The 22911-nt window shown below is 43.9% G+C and overlaps 1 protein-coding gene across 29 annotated transcripts in view; it reads left to right on the forward strand.

The window, feature by feature from the left end:
* The first annotated feature begins 14491 nt into the window (after positions 1-14491).
* The window catches only part of ABI3BP (ABI family member 3 binding protein), a 235902-nt gene continuing 227482 nt past the window's right edge, over positions 14492-22911 (forward strand). For all 29 annotated transcript variants that reach the window (XM_061628187.1, XM_061628192.1, XM_061628194.1 and 26 more), the window contains exon 1: positions 14492-14638. In XM_061628187.1, the coding sequence (XP_061484171.1) occupies positions 14560-14638 (79 nt within the window). In that variant the 5' untranslated portion in view covers positions 14492-14559. The remainder of the gene's footprint in view (positions 14639-22911) is intronic.

Below are 22911 nucleotides of genomic sequence, written 5' to 3' on the forward strand. Positions count from 1 at the left end.
CAGCTGGGCACTCAGCAACTGTAATTATTCCAAAGCAATTCAACGTCGTTTCGGCCTTCGCCGCTGCTGTTGTGTGTGTGTGTGCATTGTTGCGGCCTGTTTGGGCCCTGCTGCCGGCGGTGTTGCGTTGCCGCCGTTGCTGCTGCCTGTTCGCCCGCCCAACATCGTTGTGCCACCGTTGTTGTCATCGCCGGCCCGCTTGCGTGCGGGCGTTGTCGTCGTTGCCGGGGGGCGCGCCGCCGCTGAGGACTCCGTTGCCGCGGCCCGCGCCGTCATTGCCGTCGTCTGCCTGCTTGTACGCTGTCGCTGCTGCTAGGGGGCGTGTCGCTGCTGGGGACTCTGTCGCCGCGGCCCGCGCCGCCGCTGTCGGCCAGCTTGCATGCGGATGTTGTCGCTGTTGCTGAGGGGCGTGTCACTGCTGGGGACTCCGCTGTGACCCGTCCTGCTGCCATTGCTGCCGCCGCCCGCTTGCGCGCGGTGCGTTGTCATCGCCGGGGGGGCCGTGCTGCTGCCGGTGGACTTCGTCGCTGCGGCCTGTTGTCGCCGCCATCGCCGCCGCAGGTTGCAGGCGTTTTTATTATCGCTGACAGCCGTGCCGCTGCCCAGGACACTACCATTGCGGCTTACATCTTTGCTACCTTCGCCGCTTTTTGTTCGCGTGTGGGTGCTGCTGTTACTGCTTGGTGCTGTGCTGCTGTCCTGGTGCCGTTACTGCGGTTTGCTTTTGGATAGGGGGCTCGAGACTGCCATCGCTGCTTGAAGAGGATTAACTAATTTTTAATGTTGTTTGTTGGGGGGGTGGGTTAAATGTGGGGTGAATGTTTTGTATGTTTGGTTGTCTGTGTGGATTTGTGTATTTTTAACATGTGCCTGGGAGAAAAGATTCCATCCTTCGTGGGGGGGCTTTCGGGGGGCCCAATTAACGTAGTGACGGGTAATGGGAGGTATGGTGTTAGGAGGAGAACAGGCCAGGTAAGGGGAACTCGTCCCAGACAAATTGTGTCTGTGCCTTGTTCCGGTTCTCCTCATATCTACAGGATTGCTGGTTGTCCTATCAGCCAGCTCTCGGATCTCCAAGTGCTGCTTTTGAATGCCAGGTCGGTACATAATAAATCCTCACTTGTCCATGATTTAATCCTGGAGGAAAGTGCCGACCTGGCATGTATAACCGAGACCTGGGTGGCTGATCAGGGAGGAGTTGCTCTTTCCCAGCTTTGTCCACCCGGGTATTTGGTTCAGCACTGTGGTAGATCTGAGGGCCGGGGAGGGGGGGTCGCCGTGGTCTATAGGAGTTCTTTTCCTCTCACCAAGCACCCTGTCCAGACGGCAACTGGTCTGGAATGTCTCCACCTTGTATTGGGCCAGGGAGACAGACTAGGAATACTGTTGGTGTACCGTCCACCTTGCTGCCCAACAGCTTCCTTAGCTGAGCTGACAGAGATAGTCTCGGAGGTGCTGTTGAGATCCCCTAGACTTTTGGTACTGGGGGATTTCAACGTCCATGCCGAGGCTGTCTTATCTGGCGCAGCTCAGGACTTCATTGCCTCCATGACAACAATGGGGCTGTCTCAATTTTCTACTGGCCCAACGCATGTGTCGGGACATACTCTTGATCTGATCTTCGCCACTGGACATGGAGATGGTGATCTGGTGGTGGGGTGTTTTTCATCTACCCCATTGTCATGGACAGATCACCGCTTGTTGAGATTTAGACTCACAGCAGCTCTTTCCCTCTGCAAAGGTGGAGGGTCTATTAAGTTGATCCGCTCCCGGAGCCGGATGGATCCCGTAGGTTTTCAGAGGGCTCTGGGAGATTTTCCGGCTGATAGGACCGGTGCTCCTGTCGAGGCCCTGGTCGCACTGTGGAATACGGAAATGACCCGGGCTATCGACACGATCGCTCCCGCGCGCCCCCTCCGGTGTAGAGCTCATACCGCTCCGTGGTATACTCCGGAGCTGACAGCGATGAAACAAGAGAGGAGGAGGCTGGAGTGCAGATGGAGGAAAACTCCCAGTGGATACAACTATACTTTGGTAAGTGCCACCAATAAGTTGTATACAAAAGCGGTAAGGACAGCAAAGAAGCTCTATTTTGCTGCCTCTATTAGATCACCTTTATGCCGCCCAGCGGAGCTTTTTAAAGTTGTGCGAGGGCTCTTACACTCTGGCCCCCACAATACTATGGAAACATCTGAGAACCACATCTGTTCTGGATCCTTGCCCATCTTGGCTAGTGAAAGCTAGCAGGGCTGGGACCACCGGTTGGGCCAAGGAAGTGGTTAACGCCTCCTTGAGGGAGGGAGTAGTCCCTGGTAGCCTCAAGGAGGCAGTAGTGAGACCTCTTTTAAAGAAACCCTCCTTGGACCCAGATAATCTGAATAACTATAGACCGGTGGCGAATGTCCCTTTTTTGGGCAAGGTTTTGGAGCGGGTGGTTGCCAGCCAACTCCAGGCGCTCTTGGATGAAACCGATTATCTAGATCCATTTCAATCCGGTTTCAGGCCCGGTTTTGGCACCGAAATAGCCTTGGTCGCCCTGTATGATGACCTTTGTCGGGAGAGGGACAGGGGGAGTGTGACTCTGTTGATTCTCCTTGATCTCTCAGCGGCGTTTGATACCATCGACCATGGTATCCTTCTGGGGAGACTCGCGGAGTTGGGTGTCGGGGGCACTGCTTGGCAGTGGTTCCGCTCCCACTTTGCGGATCGTCACCAGAAGGTAGTGCTTGGGGAACATCACTCGACACCATGGACTCTCCATTGTGGAGTCCCCCAGGGATCGGTCTTGGCCCCCATGCTTTTCAACATCTACATGCAGCCGCTGGGTGCGGTCATCAGGAGTTTTGGAGTGCATTGCCATCAGTACGCTGATGACACGCAGCTCTATTTCTCCTTTTCATCTTCCTCAGGTGAGTCTGTTGATGTGCTGAACCGTTGCCTGACCGCGATAATGGACTGGATGAGAGCTAATAAACTGAGACTCAATCCAGACAAGACCGAGACATTGTTGGTGAAAGCCTTCCCTGCTCAGATGGTGGATGCTTACCCTGTTCTGGATGGGGTTACACTCCCCCTGAAAGAACAGGTACGTAGTTTGGGGGTTCTTTTCGACTCTTCCTTGTCTCTCGAGGCCCAAGTAGCCTCGGTGGCACGGAATGCGTTTTACCATCTTCATCTGGTAGCCCAACTACGCCCCTATCTGGACAGGGACGACCTCGCCTCCGTTGTCCACGCTCTGGTAACTTCAAGATTGGATTACTGTAATGCGCTCTACGTAGGGCTGCCCTTGAAGACAGTTCGGAAGCTTCAGCTGGTGCAGAACGCAGCTGCCAGATTATTGACGAGGACCAGTCGGTCTTCGCATATAACACCTGTCCTGGCGCGTCTGCACTGGCTCCCTATTTGCTTCCGGGCGAGATTCAAGGTGCTGGTTTTGACCTATAAAGCCTTACACAGCGTGGGACCTCAATACCTTGTGGAACGCCTCTCTCGCTATGAACCTACCCGTTCACTTCGTTCAGAATCTAAGGCCCTCCTCCGGGTACCAACCCATTGGGAAGCCCGGAGGGTGGTTACTAGATCTAGGGCCTTTTCTGTGGTGGCCCCTGAGTTGTGGAACAGCCTCCCCAAAGAGGTACGCCTGGCGCCTACACTTCCATCTTTCCGGCGCCAGGTAAAGACCTTTTTATGCTCCCAGGCATTTTAATCTTCTTAACTTTTTAAATCTTTTAATCTGTATTTTAATTTTTGTAGTATTTATTTTGTTTTTGCTGTGCTTTTCGTTGTTTGTTTGTATATGTTTTTGTATTTTTATTATGATATATTGTATTTTATTTTGTTTGTTCACTGCCCTGAGAGCTATTTCGCTAAGGGCGGTATATAAATTGAAATAATAAATAAATAAAATAAATAATATTCATAACCTGTTTTGAAAACTTCCCCAATATGAAGCTTTTCTAGGAGTAAAGCTGCAATGCTAATTCCACATACCTGGGAGTTAACCCCACTGAATTCAGTAGGACTTAATTTTGAGTAGACATGGCTAGGATTGTGCTGAAAATAATGGGACTTTTGAATGAAGATAGAAAAGGATTGTGTTGTAAATCTTGCTTTCCTCTTTCAATCCTTTTTTTAAAAGGAGTTAGGCAGGGTTTACTTCGGTGTTACTACTTTTATTTGGCAGGGAACTAATAATTTTAAAAAATTCTGCACTGGCCAACTGGTTTTGACAATAAACTATTATATGGGATTTATGTATTTTTACATCTCCAGTGTGTGAGTATATGGAATATTTCCAGCAACCCTGTGAGGTAGGATTGGAAACTAAGGCAGCTCACAACAAGAAATAAAGCCATTTAAAATCCAGTAACCATAAAACAAGTATAAAACAGTTGCAAAACAGCTTAAAGTATCATGATTCTGAATGTTGGACTGGGTGAGTGAAGTTCTTTATCACTGAATTGCAGTCCTGTGCATGCTTCCTTGTTTGAGTAAGCCCCATTGAATACATTGGGACTTGCTTCTAAGTAAACATGCTTAGGATTGCACTATAAATACCTTTACAGGCTGTGTAAATAATAAACAGCTTTTATATTCATTCTTATATAAATATTTCTTCATACTATGTCTTGATATGTATCTGATTGCACAATATGGTTGTAAATTATTATTTCCTCTACATTTTAAGTGTCCCCTTCTTCCTTGAGGTGGTAATGGTCCCCCTCTGTTGTTTTCACCGTGAGGGGCAGATTAGATGGTGCGTAGCCGTGGTCACTCAGTAAACTTTGTAGCTTATTTGCATTTTAAAATGTAATTAAAATGCTGTATATGCAGACAAAGTTTATGCAGTAATGCAGACCCACATAATACATTTAAAGCACATACAACTTGCATTTAAAGCACATGACTTCCCCTAAAGAATCCTGGGAAGTGTCGTTTCCCCCTCACAGTTATATTTCCCAGCACTCTTAACAAACTACAGTTCTCATGATTCTGTGATGAGATTCATGTGCTTCCAATGTATGTTGAATGTGCTTGAAATGCATGGTGTGGAACGGTCCTAGTATGCTGTGCATTCATTACTGAACTGAAAAGAACAAATTTTAAAGATACTTTTTTAAACAGGGCTGTAGCTCAATGGTAGGGCACATGGTTTGCATGCAAAGGTCCAAAATTCAATCTCTGGAAGAGACTATTGCCTGGAATCCTGGAGAGCCAGTGCTAGTCTATATCATCAGTACTGAGCTAGATGGTACCAAATGGCCTGAGTCGGTATATGGCAGATTCCTTTGTGCCTAAAAGAGGAAAGAGACCCAAAGGCCACATCCAAAATTTATTTATGCGTTTTATTTACAACATTAATATACTTCTTTATTGTAAAAAACTGCAAAGGAGTTTATAGAAGGAATTAAAACAATAAATTGGCAAAAACAGTTAAAGACAGGTATTTAGAAACATTCAAAGTAATAAAACCAACAATAAGTTAAAAACAGATAAAATGTGTGATAACTTCTACATGCCTGGGTAGGCTTGCGTCAACAAAAATGTTTTTGGCAGGTGCCAAAATGAGGACAATGAAGCGCCTGCCTAATGTCAATAGGCAGGGAGTTCCAAAGCATAGGTACTGCCACACTAAAGGATCGATTTCTTACAGGAGCAGAACAAGTACTATTTGGAACCTATAACACCTTGAACTTGGCCTGGTAGCAAACCAGCAACCAGTGCAGATTTCAGAGCAGAGGTATTATGTGCTGATAGGGTGTCACTCATGTCAGTAATCATGCCACAGCATTCTGCACTAACTGCAGCCTCCGGGTCAGGTTGTGCTGCATGGGGATTTCTGTGACCGTGGCTGACTGGCTGCCAGGACTTTTTTAGTTTTGGTTAGGAACCATGACTGATTGTGGGATCCTGAATTTTCTGTCTTACTCATTGGAATCTTGTGGCAGTTGGTATTGTATTCCATTTAGGAAATCATCACTGTCTTTTCTTTTTCTTTTTGCATTTCAGTTACCTCTGACCTTACATCCATAGAAGCAACAACAGTGGTTCCATGTGGTCAGCTCAACCCCCTTAAAGCCACTGATAATGCACCTTGTTATTTGCATGATGGTTTGTTTCTTGCCCAATAGTGGTAAAACAGAATTCACCTACCGGGAAGTGTGGCTTCAATTGCTATTGTTCCTAATGTACTGCCTGTGAAGGTAGACCAAACCATGTGTGTTTTGTCTCTGTCAATTATTACTCACTAGAATTGGGTTGGCTGTCAAAGTGAGTTTACAGCACCCCACAGAGTAGGCAGAAAAGGGTAGAGAATCTTCTTAACTCTTACTTATTTCTCAAACCTCTCTCTGCAGTGAAGGGTCAAGTTTGCAAATACGTTTGGAGCAGCCATGTTAAAAGGCGGGCAGGGCATTCCAGGCAGGGTGTTGGCAACCTTACTTTGATATGGATATTGTTGTAGAGGATCCCTAGTCAAGCCTTACCAACACCACAATCCTAATAATATCTACTGAGAAGTAAGTCCTATTGAGTTATATGGGACTAACCCTTAGTAAGTGTGTTTAGAATTGCAGCCTTCAGGGGCATCCATCTTTACTCCTGAGTGCTCCCATCTAACATCTCGATAACACTAGGCTGCTTTCTTTCTACAATGGCCTTCTGGTGACTGGCCTGGCCTGAGGGCATTTAAACCCTTCTTGCTAGAAGCAAGTAAGCTAGATTAAATGTTCCTCACCCAGGCTGTCTAAACAGGTGAAAAGGAATAATCCTGTCACTTCAGCTGGACCTGGAAACACCCTCATTTAGCTAAGATTTCTATCTTAATTTTCAATCAGAATTTTTGTGTTTGAGTGGTATGCTCCAAACAACTGCAGTTGATGCTTAATGTATCATGCTTAATAACATCTCTAGGGCCTGCACCCTATTACATCACTAGGGCCTGCACCCTATGACATCACTAGGGCATGCCCCCATAACATCACTAGGGCCTGCCCTTGAAATCTCAGGGTTTGGGAAGCTTCTGATCTGGCAACCCTAGTGCTGCTGCTGCAGAAAGAGTGGACGTATGCCCATAATTATTTTTTTCCCCATAGCAAACCATTCCTGTTTGGAGCAACTAGAGCATTGGAACAGAAATATTGTCCTTTTAGCCATCCTACATGCTTTCCCAGTCAAACATTTGGCTGAAACTCATCATTCACACCAGGGACTGCTGTTGTGATCCCTTCCCAAAATGTTGGCGCTAAAATTATTGCTGAACTGAGACACAAATTAGTTGATACATAGGAAATCCATGATCAATGATTCCATTTCTTTAAATCTGTTTTATAAGCAGCAACATTGGGGTCACCCTTATTGTATTGGGACCATGGTGCCAGAGAGAGGATAGGTTAACCTAAATTACTCTCATTCCCCAATTTGCCGCATTTTGGAAAACATGTCTGTACAAGGATTCTGGCATGTTAGGAACACAAGAAGCTGCCTTATTCTAAGTCAGACCCACTGGTCCATCTAGGTCAGTATTGTCTACACTAGCTGGCAGTGGCTCTCCAGGGTTTCAGACAGGGAGTCTCTCCCAGTCCCACCTGAGATGCCAAGGATTTAACCTGGGACCTTCTAACATGAAAACATATGAAGAGCCTTGCTGGATCAGACCAATGGCCCACAGTGGCCAAACACATGCCTGCAAGCAGGACCTGAGCACAAGAGTGCGCTCCACTGCTTCAGGGAGACAGATGCTGTACCACTGAGCCATGGTCCTTCCCCTCGACTCGTAACAATACTACGTACTATGCTATTTTTCATTCCTCAGGAATAATGCATTTTACATAGCAGAAGCTCTGGCAGTGGTGTCCAAGGAGGAGTTTGGGCCTTCCCTAATAACCACATATTATGAGAGAGGTCTAACAAATCCTAACATGTTCTACAACAATTCTGCTTCCACAAATACTAGCTGTAGCTGCGCAGTTGCTTGGAATGGAACGAATAACTAAATTTATGGATTCCATTGTGAACATTTTAAAGAGTTGTTTTTCTTTTTCTTTTTCTTTTTGGTAGCAGATCTGAGGCCATTTTCTTTGGCATCTATATTTTCCTGAAACCTTTCAACACATCTTGTGACAGATTTATGGCAAAGATAAGTCCAATAAATGAGTCACATACTATAGAAGCCTCACACAACGGAATGTTTATTTAATCATAAAGGACCCCAACATATGGGATTTGTAAAATACATAGAACAGGAAGTATAGTCAAGTCCATTTTTGAGGGACAGTGGCAGACAACTAGTACATAGCATTGTCAGCTAACATGATAAGTGGAAATAAATTGTACAGTTTGTTGTAATTAGGCTTACCAACTGTTAAAAGATAAAATTCACATACCCAGGCAGGTGTAGTTCAGAGAGATGTTTGTTAAGAGGGGGTGCTCAGGAGGGATCAGGAGCAGAGCCGACTGGAGTCAAGAAGTGGGACCAATTGGTAAAAGGATGGAGCCTGTGCAACTGGGCAGAACCCAGCAGTAAAGGGGCAGAGTCTACAGAAAACACTAAATCCATCTAAAGTATACTGATATTCTATTATACTTGCATGTCTCCCTGCCTCCAAAGAATACCTCCCATATATGATACTTGGCCACAGGGCCAATCCAAGACATTTTGCTGCCTGAGACAAAGGACAAGAGGGCGCCCCTTCACCATTCCACGTACAAAAGCTGACTGGACTGGCAGTTGGATCTGTCTTCAGTACTGGCGATGTGTAGCCTGCCCTAGCACACCTGAGGCAGCAAGCCAGATTAGGGGGACCAAAAACGGATATGTGACAACGGAGGGGAGTAGACTTACTCTGCCTAATGGCTAGGCCTAATGGCTAGGCCCATATGAATTGCAATCAAGATTCCAACTATGTAACAATCATAAAGCAAGAACTAAATGTGTATAATATAAGCAGGATGAGTTGTATATATGCAGCATATTATTGGAGAACTAAGGATCTCAAAGACATTCTAGGGGAAATTTTTCTCTTTTTTAGTGAATCCATGGAGAGAACTCAAAATCCGTGCAAAGCTGACAACTCAAACGTGAACCTAAGCTCAAGACAGTCTGTGAATTTATGACAAAACTGAAAACCCATGCAGAGGAGATCATTCAAGAAGCTGAGCCAATTCTTCTAGGTCCAAAACAGATGTGACATGGGAGATCATGATCAAATGTTCCAGCATTAAAAAAATGACTGAAGCAGTTGCAGGAAGCTCTGATAGCAGTAGGAGAGTGGGTTTTTAACCGTTTTTCACCATGCCATTTTCACCTGGTACCTGGGAGCTCCCCACAGAACTAGTAGCAGTTCAGGGTAGCACTTTATTTCAGAACACACATGCACATACACACGCACCCTCTACCTTTTCTAACCTGGTCACTGAGATGTTTCAGTCTGTTTCCTCTGTTCTGAGCTGCACAGCACCTGGCTGAGGACTAAATATTATTATTATTATTATTATATTATTATTATTATTATTGTTTGTTTTTTGAATTTATATCCCACCTTTCCATATAAATATGCTCAAAGTGGCTTACAATAGCACAAAAATGCAAACCACTACATCAGTAACAACCTAATAGATGGCTGCTACCACTGCTATTGCTGCATGTAGCCCCATCAGATGCTTGGGACTGGGCAGTGTTTGTCTTGACAATGGGCTGGCAAGGGGCAGAGGCTACGCTGTTGCTACCACCACAACCATTCATTGGCTGCCTGGGACCAGGCTCAATGATAGATGGATTCTCAGCACTGTGTTTTCCTCAGCAGTCAAGTGTCTGCTTAGCAATGAATGGAGGCCAGGCTGCTGCCTTCTGGGCCATCTGCCTCCACAAGCAGCTCTACCCTCTTTGGCAGCCTGGTCCAAATCCAGGCCAACATGAAATATACTGGGCTACTACTGCTACCACCTCCCACTTTTTAATGTTGAGCATGTGGCAGGATGCATGCTCGCAATAAATCTTCTGGGTTATTTCCTCCCAAGGCTGCCTCGTGTATGCATGACCAAGACCAACACACGTGCATGTAAAATAAATAAAGGGGTGGGGAGAGGAAACAGATTTATCCTTTAAATCATGCACCACCTTTGGCAGTCATTCAGTCTCAGACCTGAACAGCTAGCTTTGTGTGCCAAAAACATGGTCATTTGGCAACCTTGCTAGTTAAGGATATTCTGCATACAGAAACAATCAGAGGTGTAGTAGTCCAGGGTCACCGTGGGTTGTAGACCTGTTAATTTTGGGGGGAGCAGGGTCCCAGCCAGATCTCTATGTATGAGCCAAACAGCCTGAAAAGGGAGCATGTTAACCACTGAGAAGAGTTTTTGTCCTTTCGTGCTGATTGGAGCCAATCAGAGTGAAAGGAGGTGAGTCAGCCACTGAGAAGACTCTTCTCAGTAACTAACACACCGCCTCCCCTTTCATGCTGATTGGCTCCTAGGGACGTCTGTTGTAATGGAGTGTGGACTCACAAGATGACAAGGAGAGCAACAGACGAGAGAAAGTGGACAAGGGAGTGTGGCTGTGAGGGGGTGTGGCATAACTAGCATGCAGAGATGCCACACTTCTGAATTTGCAACTACACTACTGGAAACACATCAGACTGAAAGTAGGAAAGGATGAAAGAAAATAACAGAACCAAAACAGACCAAAACAGAAATAAGGAGAAGAGGAAATGCCTAGGAATGAGTTTATCAGGATCCAGTGCTTTTTCAAATCAAGAGACTTCCTTCGGGGCAATTAAAACAGTTACTTCAGAAGAATGGCTTGAACAGTCTGAGAGCAGAAACACACTCACTGTTCTTCTGGTTCCAGTGTGTCTCTACCTCTATTTTCTGAAATCGGGGGCACACAACACTAGTCAAACCCCGCCCCTTTTTACTGTAAAACCTGGTGGGAACCGGTTGAGTGCGTTTTTTAAATTTCAGCTTCAAAGAAATTTCACAACTGATTGGCAGATCAACCCATTCACCCTCCAGGTGTAGCCAATGGAAACACTTTGATCTGGTTACTAGTGTGTTTACAGCCTGATATTCCACTAAATTGATTCCAGTAAACTGTAACTTTTGAGGTATCTTTTTTTTGTTTCTGGGAAAGACATAAGCCAGGTATGAAAGAATAGGTACTTTAGGCCAAAGTATAATAGTATAACTATAGTATTGTATAATACACAGCCATTTAGTATAATACACAGCTTTGACCCAAAAGTTTCTGATAACTGCAATTGAAAGACAAATTTAAAGTGAAACTAGAAGTTGTACAAATCTTTAACAACTATAAATAACAGCCTCTGGGGAAGGAATCAGGATTGGGCTGTAATGCAGTGGGGAGGGGGAGATTAACCCTCTCCCTACTCCCATCCTCACCTCATGCTCCGGTTCTAATAACAGTTGCTGTCCCTGAAGCTAATACAATAGGGCCCCGCTTTTTGGCACTCTACTTTTTGGCGTTCCGCTAATATGGTGGTGCCAGCGGGGTGATCAGCTGTAGCGTGCAAGCTCCCCATGCTACAGCTGATCACACGCTAAAGCTGATCGCTGTCAGCTGGAGCGTGGCGGCTGGAATACAGCAGGGCAACACTTTTCGGCGGTTTTCACTTTTCAGCGGGGGCCTGGAACGTAACCTGCCATATGAGTGGGGCCCTACTGTATTTGACAAAGGCATCAAGTTCAACTATTTTTGACAGAATATCTCCAGCAAGTTCTATATCTCTGATGAGATGGTTCACTGACAATATTAACCCTCAAAGAGCCAGACAGTTCTTACTTACATAATGTAAGAAGATTCCTGCTGCTACTACTACTACTGACCAGATGGTAGAATGGTTGGAATGGTTCTTTCTATTCATGTTGGGGAGGCCTCAGGTGATGATAGTTAGTGGATGCAGGCCATCTTGTTCGTAGTTTCTGTGTGGATATATGGATTCTGCCTCAGCGTAGAGCAACATTTGCAGCCAACAGTATAAACGCCTCCAGGCGTCTGCTCATTCAAACTCCTTGTTAGCCTGCATTCCCCTGATGAAGGCCTGAAAATTCACAGGCTGAAACGCGTTGGGCTTACAATACAAATAAATTTCTATTTTTTCCAGCATCTTGGCTTTGGCCCCTCCTTCTTTTTCCTAAGAAAGACAGACCGTCAGCTCTTTCTGGACCTTCAAGATATCACCGCCTTCACCCATCCAAAGATATACAGAATAGTATTATTTATTATTTTATTTATTTAAAATATTTATACCCCACCCTTTTTCCAAGGAACTCAGGGCGGCTTACAAATAAAAACCATAATCAATTAAAAACAAGCAATATACAGTTTAAAACAATTAAAAATAGATTAAATCAGTAAAAGTTTAAAAAAGACAATATTAGTTAAAAGCCCGTCTGAATAAAATAGTCTTAACCTGGGCACGAAAGGATGAAAGTGAGGCAGCCAGTCGAACCTCGCTAGGGAGGGAATTCCACAATCTAGGGGCAGCCACTGAAAAGGCCCTATTCTGTGTTTTTACAAAGCAAGCTTGTGAGAAAGATGGAATATTGAGCAGGGCCTCACCAGATGATCTCAAAGCTCGGACAGGGTCATAGAGGGAGACACGATCTAACAGATCGTGTTAGTAGTAACTAACTAGTAACTCTCATGGACATTCTTCTGCTCCTTCATATTAGAATTTGGCATTCATCCATAGACTTGAAGGATGCTTATTTTCATAGTCATTTGACCCAAGCATTGCCAATTCCTCCACTTCACCCTGGGAGACCTCTGCTTCCAATTCAGAGTCCTCCCATTTGGAGTGGCCATGACTCCCAGATATATGATGTGTTTGCGCACTTCCATCAGCAGGGGATTTCAGTCTTCCTGTACGTAAATGACTGGCTGTCACTAAGTCCATATACCACCTACTTGTCAACTGACCGTAACACTTTGGGATTGCTTCTGTGACCTCTGGGTGCAGTGAAGTTTTGCTTCACAATGACACATTGCCTTGAGTTCACTGACACTCTTCTAGACTCTGGATAACTTGCACATCTGCCTTTCAGCAGAGCTTGAATTCTTATTGGGTTGGCTAACAACATGGCTGTAACACCCAACCACCTAACTATCTGGATCCAGAGGATCTTGGGGCTAATGGGTTTGACAATAGATGCCATCCCCTTTGCCCATCTAAGGATGCACCCACTTCAACATCTGCTCCTGTGTGATCCCAGTGGAGACTGCCCTGGCCCTCATGCTGGAGTTGTGGGACTGGGTGCATACCCACTTGCAAACTGGTAATAAAAAGGGGGTAAGGATGCAAAGGAACAGAAGAAACTAAGGGAGGGCTTTAGCTCAGTGATAGAGAATCTGCTTCGTATGCATAATGTAATGTCCCAGGTTCAGTCCCCAACACCTCCATGTAAGGCTGGAAATATCCATGGTCTGGAATCCTGAAGAACCACTGCCAGTCAGTGTAGACAACAGAGAGTGAAATTAACCAATGATGTGATTCAGTATAAGGCCGCTTCCTATATTTCTAAATGAAAACTGTGGCACATACTCCAGTTCTGAAATTATTCAAGTTAAACATGAATTCAGGAATAGTGGAATACAGGACAAAACCACAGGAATAACAAAGGAATGGAATGGCGGGGGGGTCATAATCTTATCCCCATCCAAGTGTGTAAATATTTGCAGAATGTCCAGAAGCTATTCACAGACACCCAGAAATATTTGCAATCAAAATGATTTCATTGGGGAAATTTGTTTCAGTTCTAATAACCTTGTTTTCAAACACGCTTGTTATGCCAAAGCCATCTTCCACCACTAAAGATTGTCAATTACTTCCATTTGCTTTTAATCTTAAAATTATTTTGTTGAGAGGCAGAAATTGGCCACAATTCATTGTAGTTACATTGTTGAAACCAGTGAGCCTTTAGCATGCCTATGCTTTGGATTACATTTTGGATTATTGACTATATCTTATTTGGCCATATGTCTCTTTTTGTTCAGCTCTCTAACTAATTGCATATTATGTTTCTCGAGAAGAGTGGCTGTTTCTCTTCATTTACCACTTCATATTGATGACTATATTTGTTACACATGTTGTTTTGTTTCTTATCCACATCTGCTTTGCACCCTCTTTCTTGTTAAATCAGGTAGGTCAAGCTTTTCTCTGTCTTCAATGTGATTGAGAAGTCTCTTCCCACAGACTTTTACATAGGCTACTTACATAACGTATTCCTTTATATAATTATTCTTACCAATGTAAACAGGCAAGGCAAGTGATTGTAGGTAAAAATTCTGCATATCTCAGAGATGGTGCTCTGTAACAGCAACAGCAAATCTCTTTTAGTCAAGAGATTGATAATATCATTTATATTTTAATTCTCTTCTAAGTTGAAGTGAAACAGTGTGATGTCATACTGTCTCCTCCCACAGTGTAAACTAAACTGCTGTCAAAGTTTTGCTGCCTCTGTGACAGAGAACAGTTTTGCAGCTTGCATTACCTTGTATGACACCCTCAGCATCTTTCACTGTACAAGCCTGGGTTTGAAAGCATGATATCAAGGCTGGTCTTTCTACTTTTCTGTGGAAATATTGCACTAAACCTTGGAAATGCTCAGAAATTGCCAAGAGGCAAGTAGATGTGATATTTTTATACTTTGCTTTTGGGGGAAATGATTGGTCTTAATGAGACAACCTTTCAGCATGTATGAAAGGATTAAGGACATTATGAGACAGAAATGTAAAGGGGGGAAAGGGAAAAAACCATGCATGAAATATAGAATACCTTAAAACTCTTTGTGTAAACAAAGCAAAGGATTAGAATAGCCTTTGTGTTTCATGATTCCAACAAGGAAATCCATGTTGCAAGCTTATGAAAACCAATGTTACTGTTTGGTTGAACATTAACTTATGTACATTTGTGATGTGACCACAAGGAAATGTGGGTGAGGTGCACCCCATGTTTTTAAGGATTCTGTTTTTCAGGGTACTTATCCTTAATTGCTACTGAAATCCATGTTTGGAAGAGGCAAGGCGGTTGCAAAAACTGCCCTTGATCTCCTCTATATTGTCTAAATATGCAAAATCTAAGGCACTACCCTAACCCCCATCAATTTTATCTGTGGTGTTTGGCAGTTTGTAAATATTCTATCACTACCAAAAAAAAATCCAATTGTAATGTAAAATTAATACCATACTTCTAAATCTAGATCAAGAAATACTTTGCAACACCTTGGCTCTAAAGCAGTGTGCTATACAACAGTTTGTGCACTTCACACTTTTCTGTTGACTTTGGTGAAATTCTTTTAAGTACACTGTGTGCTTTGCTGATGCACACAAAGTGTGCAGAGAGCTTCAAGAAGACACTTTATAGAAGAAGAAGCAGTTTTTCTTTTTAAATGTTCAGTTGCTTAGGCGAATGCTCAGTCAGAGAACAGCAACCATGAAGATGTCTTGACCTTACCTACCTCATACAGACAATTATCTTCCACCTGTAAAATACTGAATGAGTCTCCATCTTGACTTTGAACATTTGCATGTTGGAATTTTATCCTCTTCCTTGTAAAATGGAAGTTATGTTCATTATCCTTTATAATGAAATAGAATAGCTGCATAGACTATGTTTTTACGTTGTTTCTATAAAAGGTATTCCTTTGGTGTGGGGCCATACTTCACATTTTGAAGATTAAAAAATGAATATAAGTTAGCATTTAGCAGTGTCTGTACACTGTGGGGTTAAATAGTATGTATTGCCTGTGTTTGGAATATGGATCTTTTCCAAGGCACAAACCTTGCAGATGGTTTTATTTGCCTTTCCTATCCACTTTTATGGGACTGTAGCCATAACTATCCTTAAGTGTAGATTTCTGGCAAAGAAAAATGCTTCACATTTTATGCTTGGGTCACTGGGAATATTCCCCCACTACAGTAAAACAAAGCCACAAGTCAACCTCTCAAATTAAGTCTATGCATTAAATAAATAAATATGAGCAGCTATTCAAACATCTACAGCTGTAATATGATACCTTTTTTGCTGTGTTAGCTGTTTGAAGGTATTGTGTATTTTGTCAAAACATTTGAGTTTCACTGGAATTGCATTCTAGAAACAACGAGATTTGTCTCCATTGGCTTGTCAAATAAAAAAATCAAGTCACTGAAGCACAAACAATGCACACTTTCCTTAGTATTGTTTAATCCCATGCAAAAGCCACACATATAAATACAGTGTAAGAACTCTGATTGAAGAGAGCACTTTAAAGTCACTCCATAATCCCTGCAAGAGCCTCCTGCCAGATTTATTTCTGGGTAGACTAACAATTCCAGGGTCTGAACTTTCCCCACTCTTACTATGGTCCTAGAATCCCAGTGCTCGGTTTTTCACTCCAGGATGCAAAACTTACTTCTTCCTGGCCTTATGTCATGAAATTGGATTTCCTATCCCTGGTACAAGCAAGGAAAGAAATTTTGTTTCCTGCAGCTGTAGGAAAGAGAGCCAATAAGACTTTTGGATGCCAGTTATTTGCGGAGCCATTGGAGAAGTTGTTCACACAAATACGCTATTCTTCAAGCATCAACTTAAAAGTTTTGCTTTTTTGAGGTGCTGCCACTTCCACAGGCACCTGATTGAATATGATGATGGGAAACATCTGTTTTAAAATTTCAGTTTTGGAATTGTCAGCAGGGAGAATACTACTTTCTGTAGCGGTTCTTGGAAAGTTGGTTTGATACTTAGAGAAGTGTAATGGAAAGAGATTTAATAATTACAGTCAAGTCACTACGTGAAAAACCAGTTATCTGACTGCAAAAGCAGGTGTGCAAAAGTTAGATCATTATGTTTGCACGTGCATGATTTTGATAGCCTGTCTTAATGCCACATATCTGGTTTGTGACTATGGTTTGCAGTTGGAAGTCATGGTCGTTAATGCTGATACAAACAAACTTTTTTTCCTCTCCCTTCACTTTAAACATAATGAAATCACTTCCATCTTCTGACATTTTATTTTAACACTCTTCTATGCATTGATGAATAGGAAGAATCTATTAAATAAATGGTTTGCAATTTATTTATTTTACTATTATGTATCACATTTCTTACTTTTCCTCCCAAAGGAGCTCCAAACACCAAAGGATAAAGCAATACAACTGTAAACAAAACTATATTTAAAGCATTTCAAAACAGGAACATACCCCCACAGCTAATAATGTCAAGGTCGCCAACCAGTGATTTTGTGCTTGCCAGGAACAGTGTCTTTCAGCTATCAAATGCCTGGGTGAACAGGAATGTCTGTACATTCCTCCTGAAAGTTAATTGTGAGAGAGACAGACATACCTCACCAGGAAAGGCATTCTATAAACAGAGAACCACCACCGAGAAGGCCCTGTCATGGGTCAGTGCCAACCGGGCAGCACCGACTGAAATGTAAATGTCATTTTATGCAGAGGCAAGAACTTTCAATTGGGATTGCATGTCTTTTAGTTGTCTACGGGCATTTCAAGGCACCAGTAGCTTTCTCAGAGAAATTTAGCAGCCAGATAACACCACTTCTATTCTCACTTCAGCTGTAGATGGCCATGTTGAATCTGTTCTACAGTTCCTAGTCAGTTTTGCTATGCAACATAAATATTCCATAATGAACCCAATCTTATTTAAGTGTGTGCCTATCCGTTGAGTAGTTTGTATGATCACCAGCAAATTGACTGCATTTTATGCGCTGGGAATTTGCCCACTTCACAACATCCTGCTGCAACCAATGTGGGACCTTTTTTCTCTCTGCCTGTTTCTTTATCAGAATCTCATTGGCATTCAGAGAACTGTGAAAATGGCCACAGAACTGTCTTTCTAAACCAGGGAAATGCTTCAGCAATCAGCATAGATTACGGGTACGGGATGGGTTGCTCTCAGTGTTGCTGTACTACAGTTCCCATCACCCCTGGCCTATTGACCATGCTGGCTGGGGCTGGTGGGAGCTGGAGCCCAGCAACATCCTGCGTGCCACAGGTCCCCCATCCCTAATCCCTACTGATTGCAGCTCAAAATACTTAGCATGGGCACAGCAGTCTTTTACACCCTGGGAACACAGGGAAGGGAGAAGAGGCTTTAACCTCCCCGCAGTGCAGCCAAGATTGTCCCCATGCTACTAACAGCAGCACAGAGTAGTGATCTTTTGCACATCCAGTCAAGATTGGGCAGCATGGTGATAGTGATCTTTCCATATTGGCTTTAAACTCTCCCTCCAGTGCTCCCAATCCAGCCAAGATCACTATCCGTGTGCTGCTAGTAGCTGATCAACTAGTAAGCAGGGAAAGTGTGTGTGTGTGTGTGTGTGTGTATGAGAGAGAAAGAGAGAGAGAGAGAGAGAGAGAGAGAAGTAGTAGGAAGGTTGTGTTTGAGTGAGTGAATGGGGGTTAGTTTGTGAGTGTGTGTGTGTTAATGTCAGGTCCCAGCCAGGGGAGTCCTCATCGGAGGAAGACCAGAAGGCTCTGGTCTTGGACCCAGCCCTAGCTCAGGGTGAGGGGCCAGAATCCTATGACGAGGTCCAGGATAGGTCGTCTGCACCCAGGGCAAGTTTGGCCTATGACATTGTGTCTGAACAGTCCCTGAGCCCAAGGGAAAGGCATCACCACCGACGCCACATGGAGGCCTATCCCATCCAGAGGAGTGCCTGATAACAGGCCTAGAGTAAAGGACTGGCTGCAGGTGATCAATGAGAGTCAGCTGAGGTTTGGGGTGTGGTTCAGCAGCTCCAGCATAAAACCCCCAGTGCAAGGCTGGAAGGGCTCTGTACCTGACCTGTCTAAAGATTGCCTTTGGACCCCGGACCTGTCTCTTGCCTTGTTCCTTACCTGGGTTACTTACAGACTGCTTGACTTCTGACCCTGGACTGCTCTGACTCTGATTCTTGCCTGACCCCCCTTTTTGAGGTAGACTCTGGACTCTGACTTTGGGCTGACCCTGGATAGTGCCCTTGTGTTTCTGCTGGGGAGTCTCTTGCCTCCTTAAAGAGCCTGCTGAGAACAGGACAGTTAATGACTTTGTCCATTGCCACATTCTGCCTGCTGCTGGTCACTCCTTTCTACCACCACATGTCACTCTCTGGCAGGGGCAAAAAGGTTTCCCATCCTTGCCTTACATAGAAATTCTCAATGTGTCTTTCACTAAGAGCACAACCACTGCAGGTATTAGCATAACTAACAAGTCTGGCTATACCAGAGCTTTAATTGTGTGAACCCACACGGCTTTATAATCTGTGAAATGTTGACTAAGGTATGCCATGTATTTAGCTTCTGGTGTGCAACACTAATCATGCCAGCATTCAGGCTGAGTTTGCCATCAGCAATGCTGCTGCTGTTGCATAAACTTGTCAGCAGAAGGAGAGTACAGTAATGCCTCAGTTAACAAATCCTCCAGGAAAGAAGCTCCTTTTAACAAAGTTTTTTTTGGGGGGTGGGGGGCAGAATGTGGCTCCTTGTCTATTGGATTGCAACTGCTGCAGGCAGCCCTCTCACACGTGGCAGGAGTGGTGCTGCTTGCCAGATGGCACAGGTGCCACCACAGTAAACAGTTTTTGGGTACTCTGGAAGCACTGTTTACTGCTCGAGTGCAGGGGAAGATGAAAGAGAAAGAGAGAGAAAGAGAGAGACCAAGCACAGGGTGATGGTGGCAACTGCCCCTTGCCTGCGTGCTTGAGTGTATGGAGAGGAGAACAGTGCTCGAAGCTTTAGATTGCTATGGCAAGATGCTACATGATAAATGAAAAAAGGCAAGGCAGGCATCCCTTGATGCATTTTGGAAAAAGCCTTCAAGTGGTCTGTATGCAAGGCTTACCTGACCTGGTTGGTTCATTTCAGACATGCGAATTGTTAGTTTTGATTAAAAGGCATGCTGAAATATGTTGGACTGCTTTCTTTTTTTGTGGTGTAGGAACCTGTCCCTATTCCTTCCATATTATTCCTACCTCTGGTACTGAAGTTTCTGTTAAAGAAGTAATGTCCAGGAACGCATGTACTTCATTAACTGAGATACGACTGTAGGGTAAATGCTATGTGCACAGTGGAGTTGTTGTGGCTAAGCTGGGTGAAAAGACTCGACTTAATTTCTAACTGCCACACAGATTTAAATTGGTAACGTGATTTTTATCACCTGCCCAGATAATTTCAGAAGAGTGTGGAACTATTAGAAAAGTGGAATGACTTTCTCCCAAAATTTTATTTTGGGTATGACAGTAGAACTGCTGTTTGTCTCAAAGCAAAGTGACAAAATCTCTAGACAAAAGGCACTGGTTACTTTTTAAAACATTCTACAGATTTATTTTATTTATTTATTTATTTATTGTATTTGTATACCGCCCCATAGCTGAAGCTCTCTGGGCGGTTTACAGTAACTAAAAACATTAAAAACAAATATACAAATTTAAAACACATCTTTTAAAAACAATTTAAAACAATTTAAAAAATTTTAAACAATTTTAAAAACACATGCTAAAATGCCTGGGAGAAGAGGAAAGTCTTGACCTGGCGCCGAAAAAATAACAGTGATGGCGCCAGGCGTACCTCGTCAGGGAGATCATTCCATAATTTGGAGGCCACCACTGAGAAGGTCCTCTCCCTTGTTGCCACCCTCCGAGCTTCCTCAGAGTAGGCACCCGGAGGAGGGCCTTAGATATTGAGCGTAGTGTACGGGTGGGTTCGTATCGGGAGAGGCGTTCCATCAGGTATTGTGGTCCCAAGCCGTGTAAGGCTTTATAGCTCAAAACCAGCACCTTGAATCGAGCTTGGAAACATACAGGCCGCCAATGCAAGCGGGCCAGAATCGGTTTTATGTGTTCGGACTGTCTGGTACCTGTTACCAATCTGGCCGCTGCATTTCCACAAACTGCAGTTTCTGAACCGTCTTCAGAGGCAGCCCCACATAGAGTGCATTGCAGTAATCTTACTTGGAGGTTACCAGAGCATGGACAACTGAAGCCAGGTTATCCCTGTCCAGATAGGGGCGCAGCTGGGCCACCAACCGAAGTTGGTAGAAGGCACTCCATGCCACCGAGGCTACCTGGGCCTCAAGTGACAGAGATGGTTGTAGGAGAACCCCCAAGCTACAAACCTGCTCCTTCCGGGGGAGTGCAACCCCATCCAGGACAGGTTGGACATCCACCATCTGGTCAGAAGAACCACCCACTAGCAGCATCTCAATCTTGTCTGGATTGAGCCTCAGTTTATTGGCCCTCATCCAGTCCATTGTTGCAGATTTGAGAGGAACAGGACTGCTGTTGGTTTTAGACATAGCCGTTAAGGAATTGCTCTCTGCCAGCTGGGAATATGCACAAGGTAGAAACAGCAAATAAAAAAGATAGGGAACTACTAAACTGGTTGTTGCAGTGGGATTAAATGTTGGCTGTGTGGACAACTGAAGAGTGGACCATGTAGGATTACTTTTTCTTTTGTATTTAGCTCATGAATGCCCATCGAGGACAGTGCTCCCATTAGGCAAACTGTTACCTCACCTCAGGTGGCAGGGGGTCCTTGCTCAGACAGAGACATTCTGATTGAGGTGGCTGAAAGTAGGGATGAGGTTCACTGCCTAATTCTGATCTGCTTGTAGATAGTACATTGTTCAATCCCAATCCACCCTTTTTTTGTTCCTGCTTGCTCTTGCACGTGCCGATTCAATCTGCTGTGTGTGTTTTTTAGCGATTTGATCCACAGGGTGTTTTTTTTGGTGGCCAAAAAAATGTGTTGTTGTTGTTGTTAGATTTATATCCTGCCCTTCCTCCCAGCAGGAGCCCAGGGCGGCAAACAGAAACACTAAAAACACTTTAAAACATCATAAAAGACCTTAAAATACATTAAAACAAAACAACATTAACAACATTTTTTAAAAGCTTTAAAAACATCTTTAAAAACAAAACAAAAAAGGGTTAAAAACATATTATTAAAGAAAACATATTAAAAGCAATTCTAACACAGACGCAGACTGGGATAGGTCTTACTTTAAAAGGCTTGTTGAAAGAGGAAAGTTTTCAAAAGGCGCCCAAAAGACAGCAGAGATGGCGCCTGCCTATATTTAAGGGGAGGGAATTCCACAGAGTAGGTGCCACCACACTAAAGGTCCGTTTCCTATATTGTGCACAATGAACCTCCTGATAAGATGGTATCTGCAGGAGGCCCTCACCTGCAGAGTGCAGTGATCGACTGGGTATATAAGGGGTAAGACAATCTTTCGGGTATCCTGAAGATTAGAAGTTAACAGGTATATTGTTAACATAAATACTTATGTAAATGATCACAGTGTTCCACGTAGGGTTTTTTGGTAATGTTTCCCATGCAAGGAGATGCAGATTCAGAATGCTCTGAGCTGTCTTGCTTTAAAAACATGAAATTGCAGGATGATTTGACAATTAACATTGATAACATATGAACTTAGAGCAGACCAGGCAGCCAATATTTTTTGCACTGCATGGCGATAACACATTTTTTCATAATATATAATGGATAAATGGTGATCGTTATCACACCTATAGTGTTACGAATGCATCAACTTTGATTACGAAGATAAATTACATAAAATGGGGGGGGGGTTAAAAAGAAAATCTTGCCAATTGCAGCCGTGGCCACAAAATCTGTACCTATTACAACCACGGCCCGCCATAAGAAATTGGTGCCAGTCCGAAAAGATAGCAGACTGTTGAATTCAGATGGAATCTGCTGCTAAGTCCAATTTGGTGGATATTCTCCCCCATCCCTACCTGGAAGACACCATCACTTTTCCACAGCAGCTATAAAGTCTCTTTTAAAACCAGTTAAAAGAGAATACAGTAGGGCCCCATTCATACGGTGGGTTACATTCCAGACCTCCGTCTAAATGCGAAATCCGCCAAAAAGTGGAACTCAGTCAATAAAATGGCACCCGA

This window comes from Rhineura floridana, chromosome 5 (genome assembly GCF_030035675.1).
Source record: "Rhineura floridana isolate rRhiFlo1 chromosome 5, rRhiFlo1.hap2, whole genome shotgun sequence".
Lineage (NCBI taxonomy): Eukaryota > Metazoa > Chordata > Lepidosauria > Squamata > Rhineuridae > Rhineura > Rhineura floridana.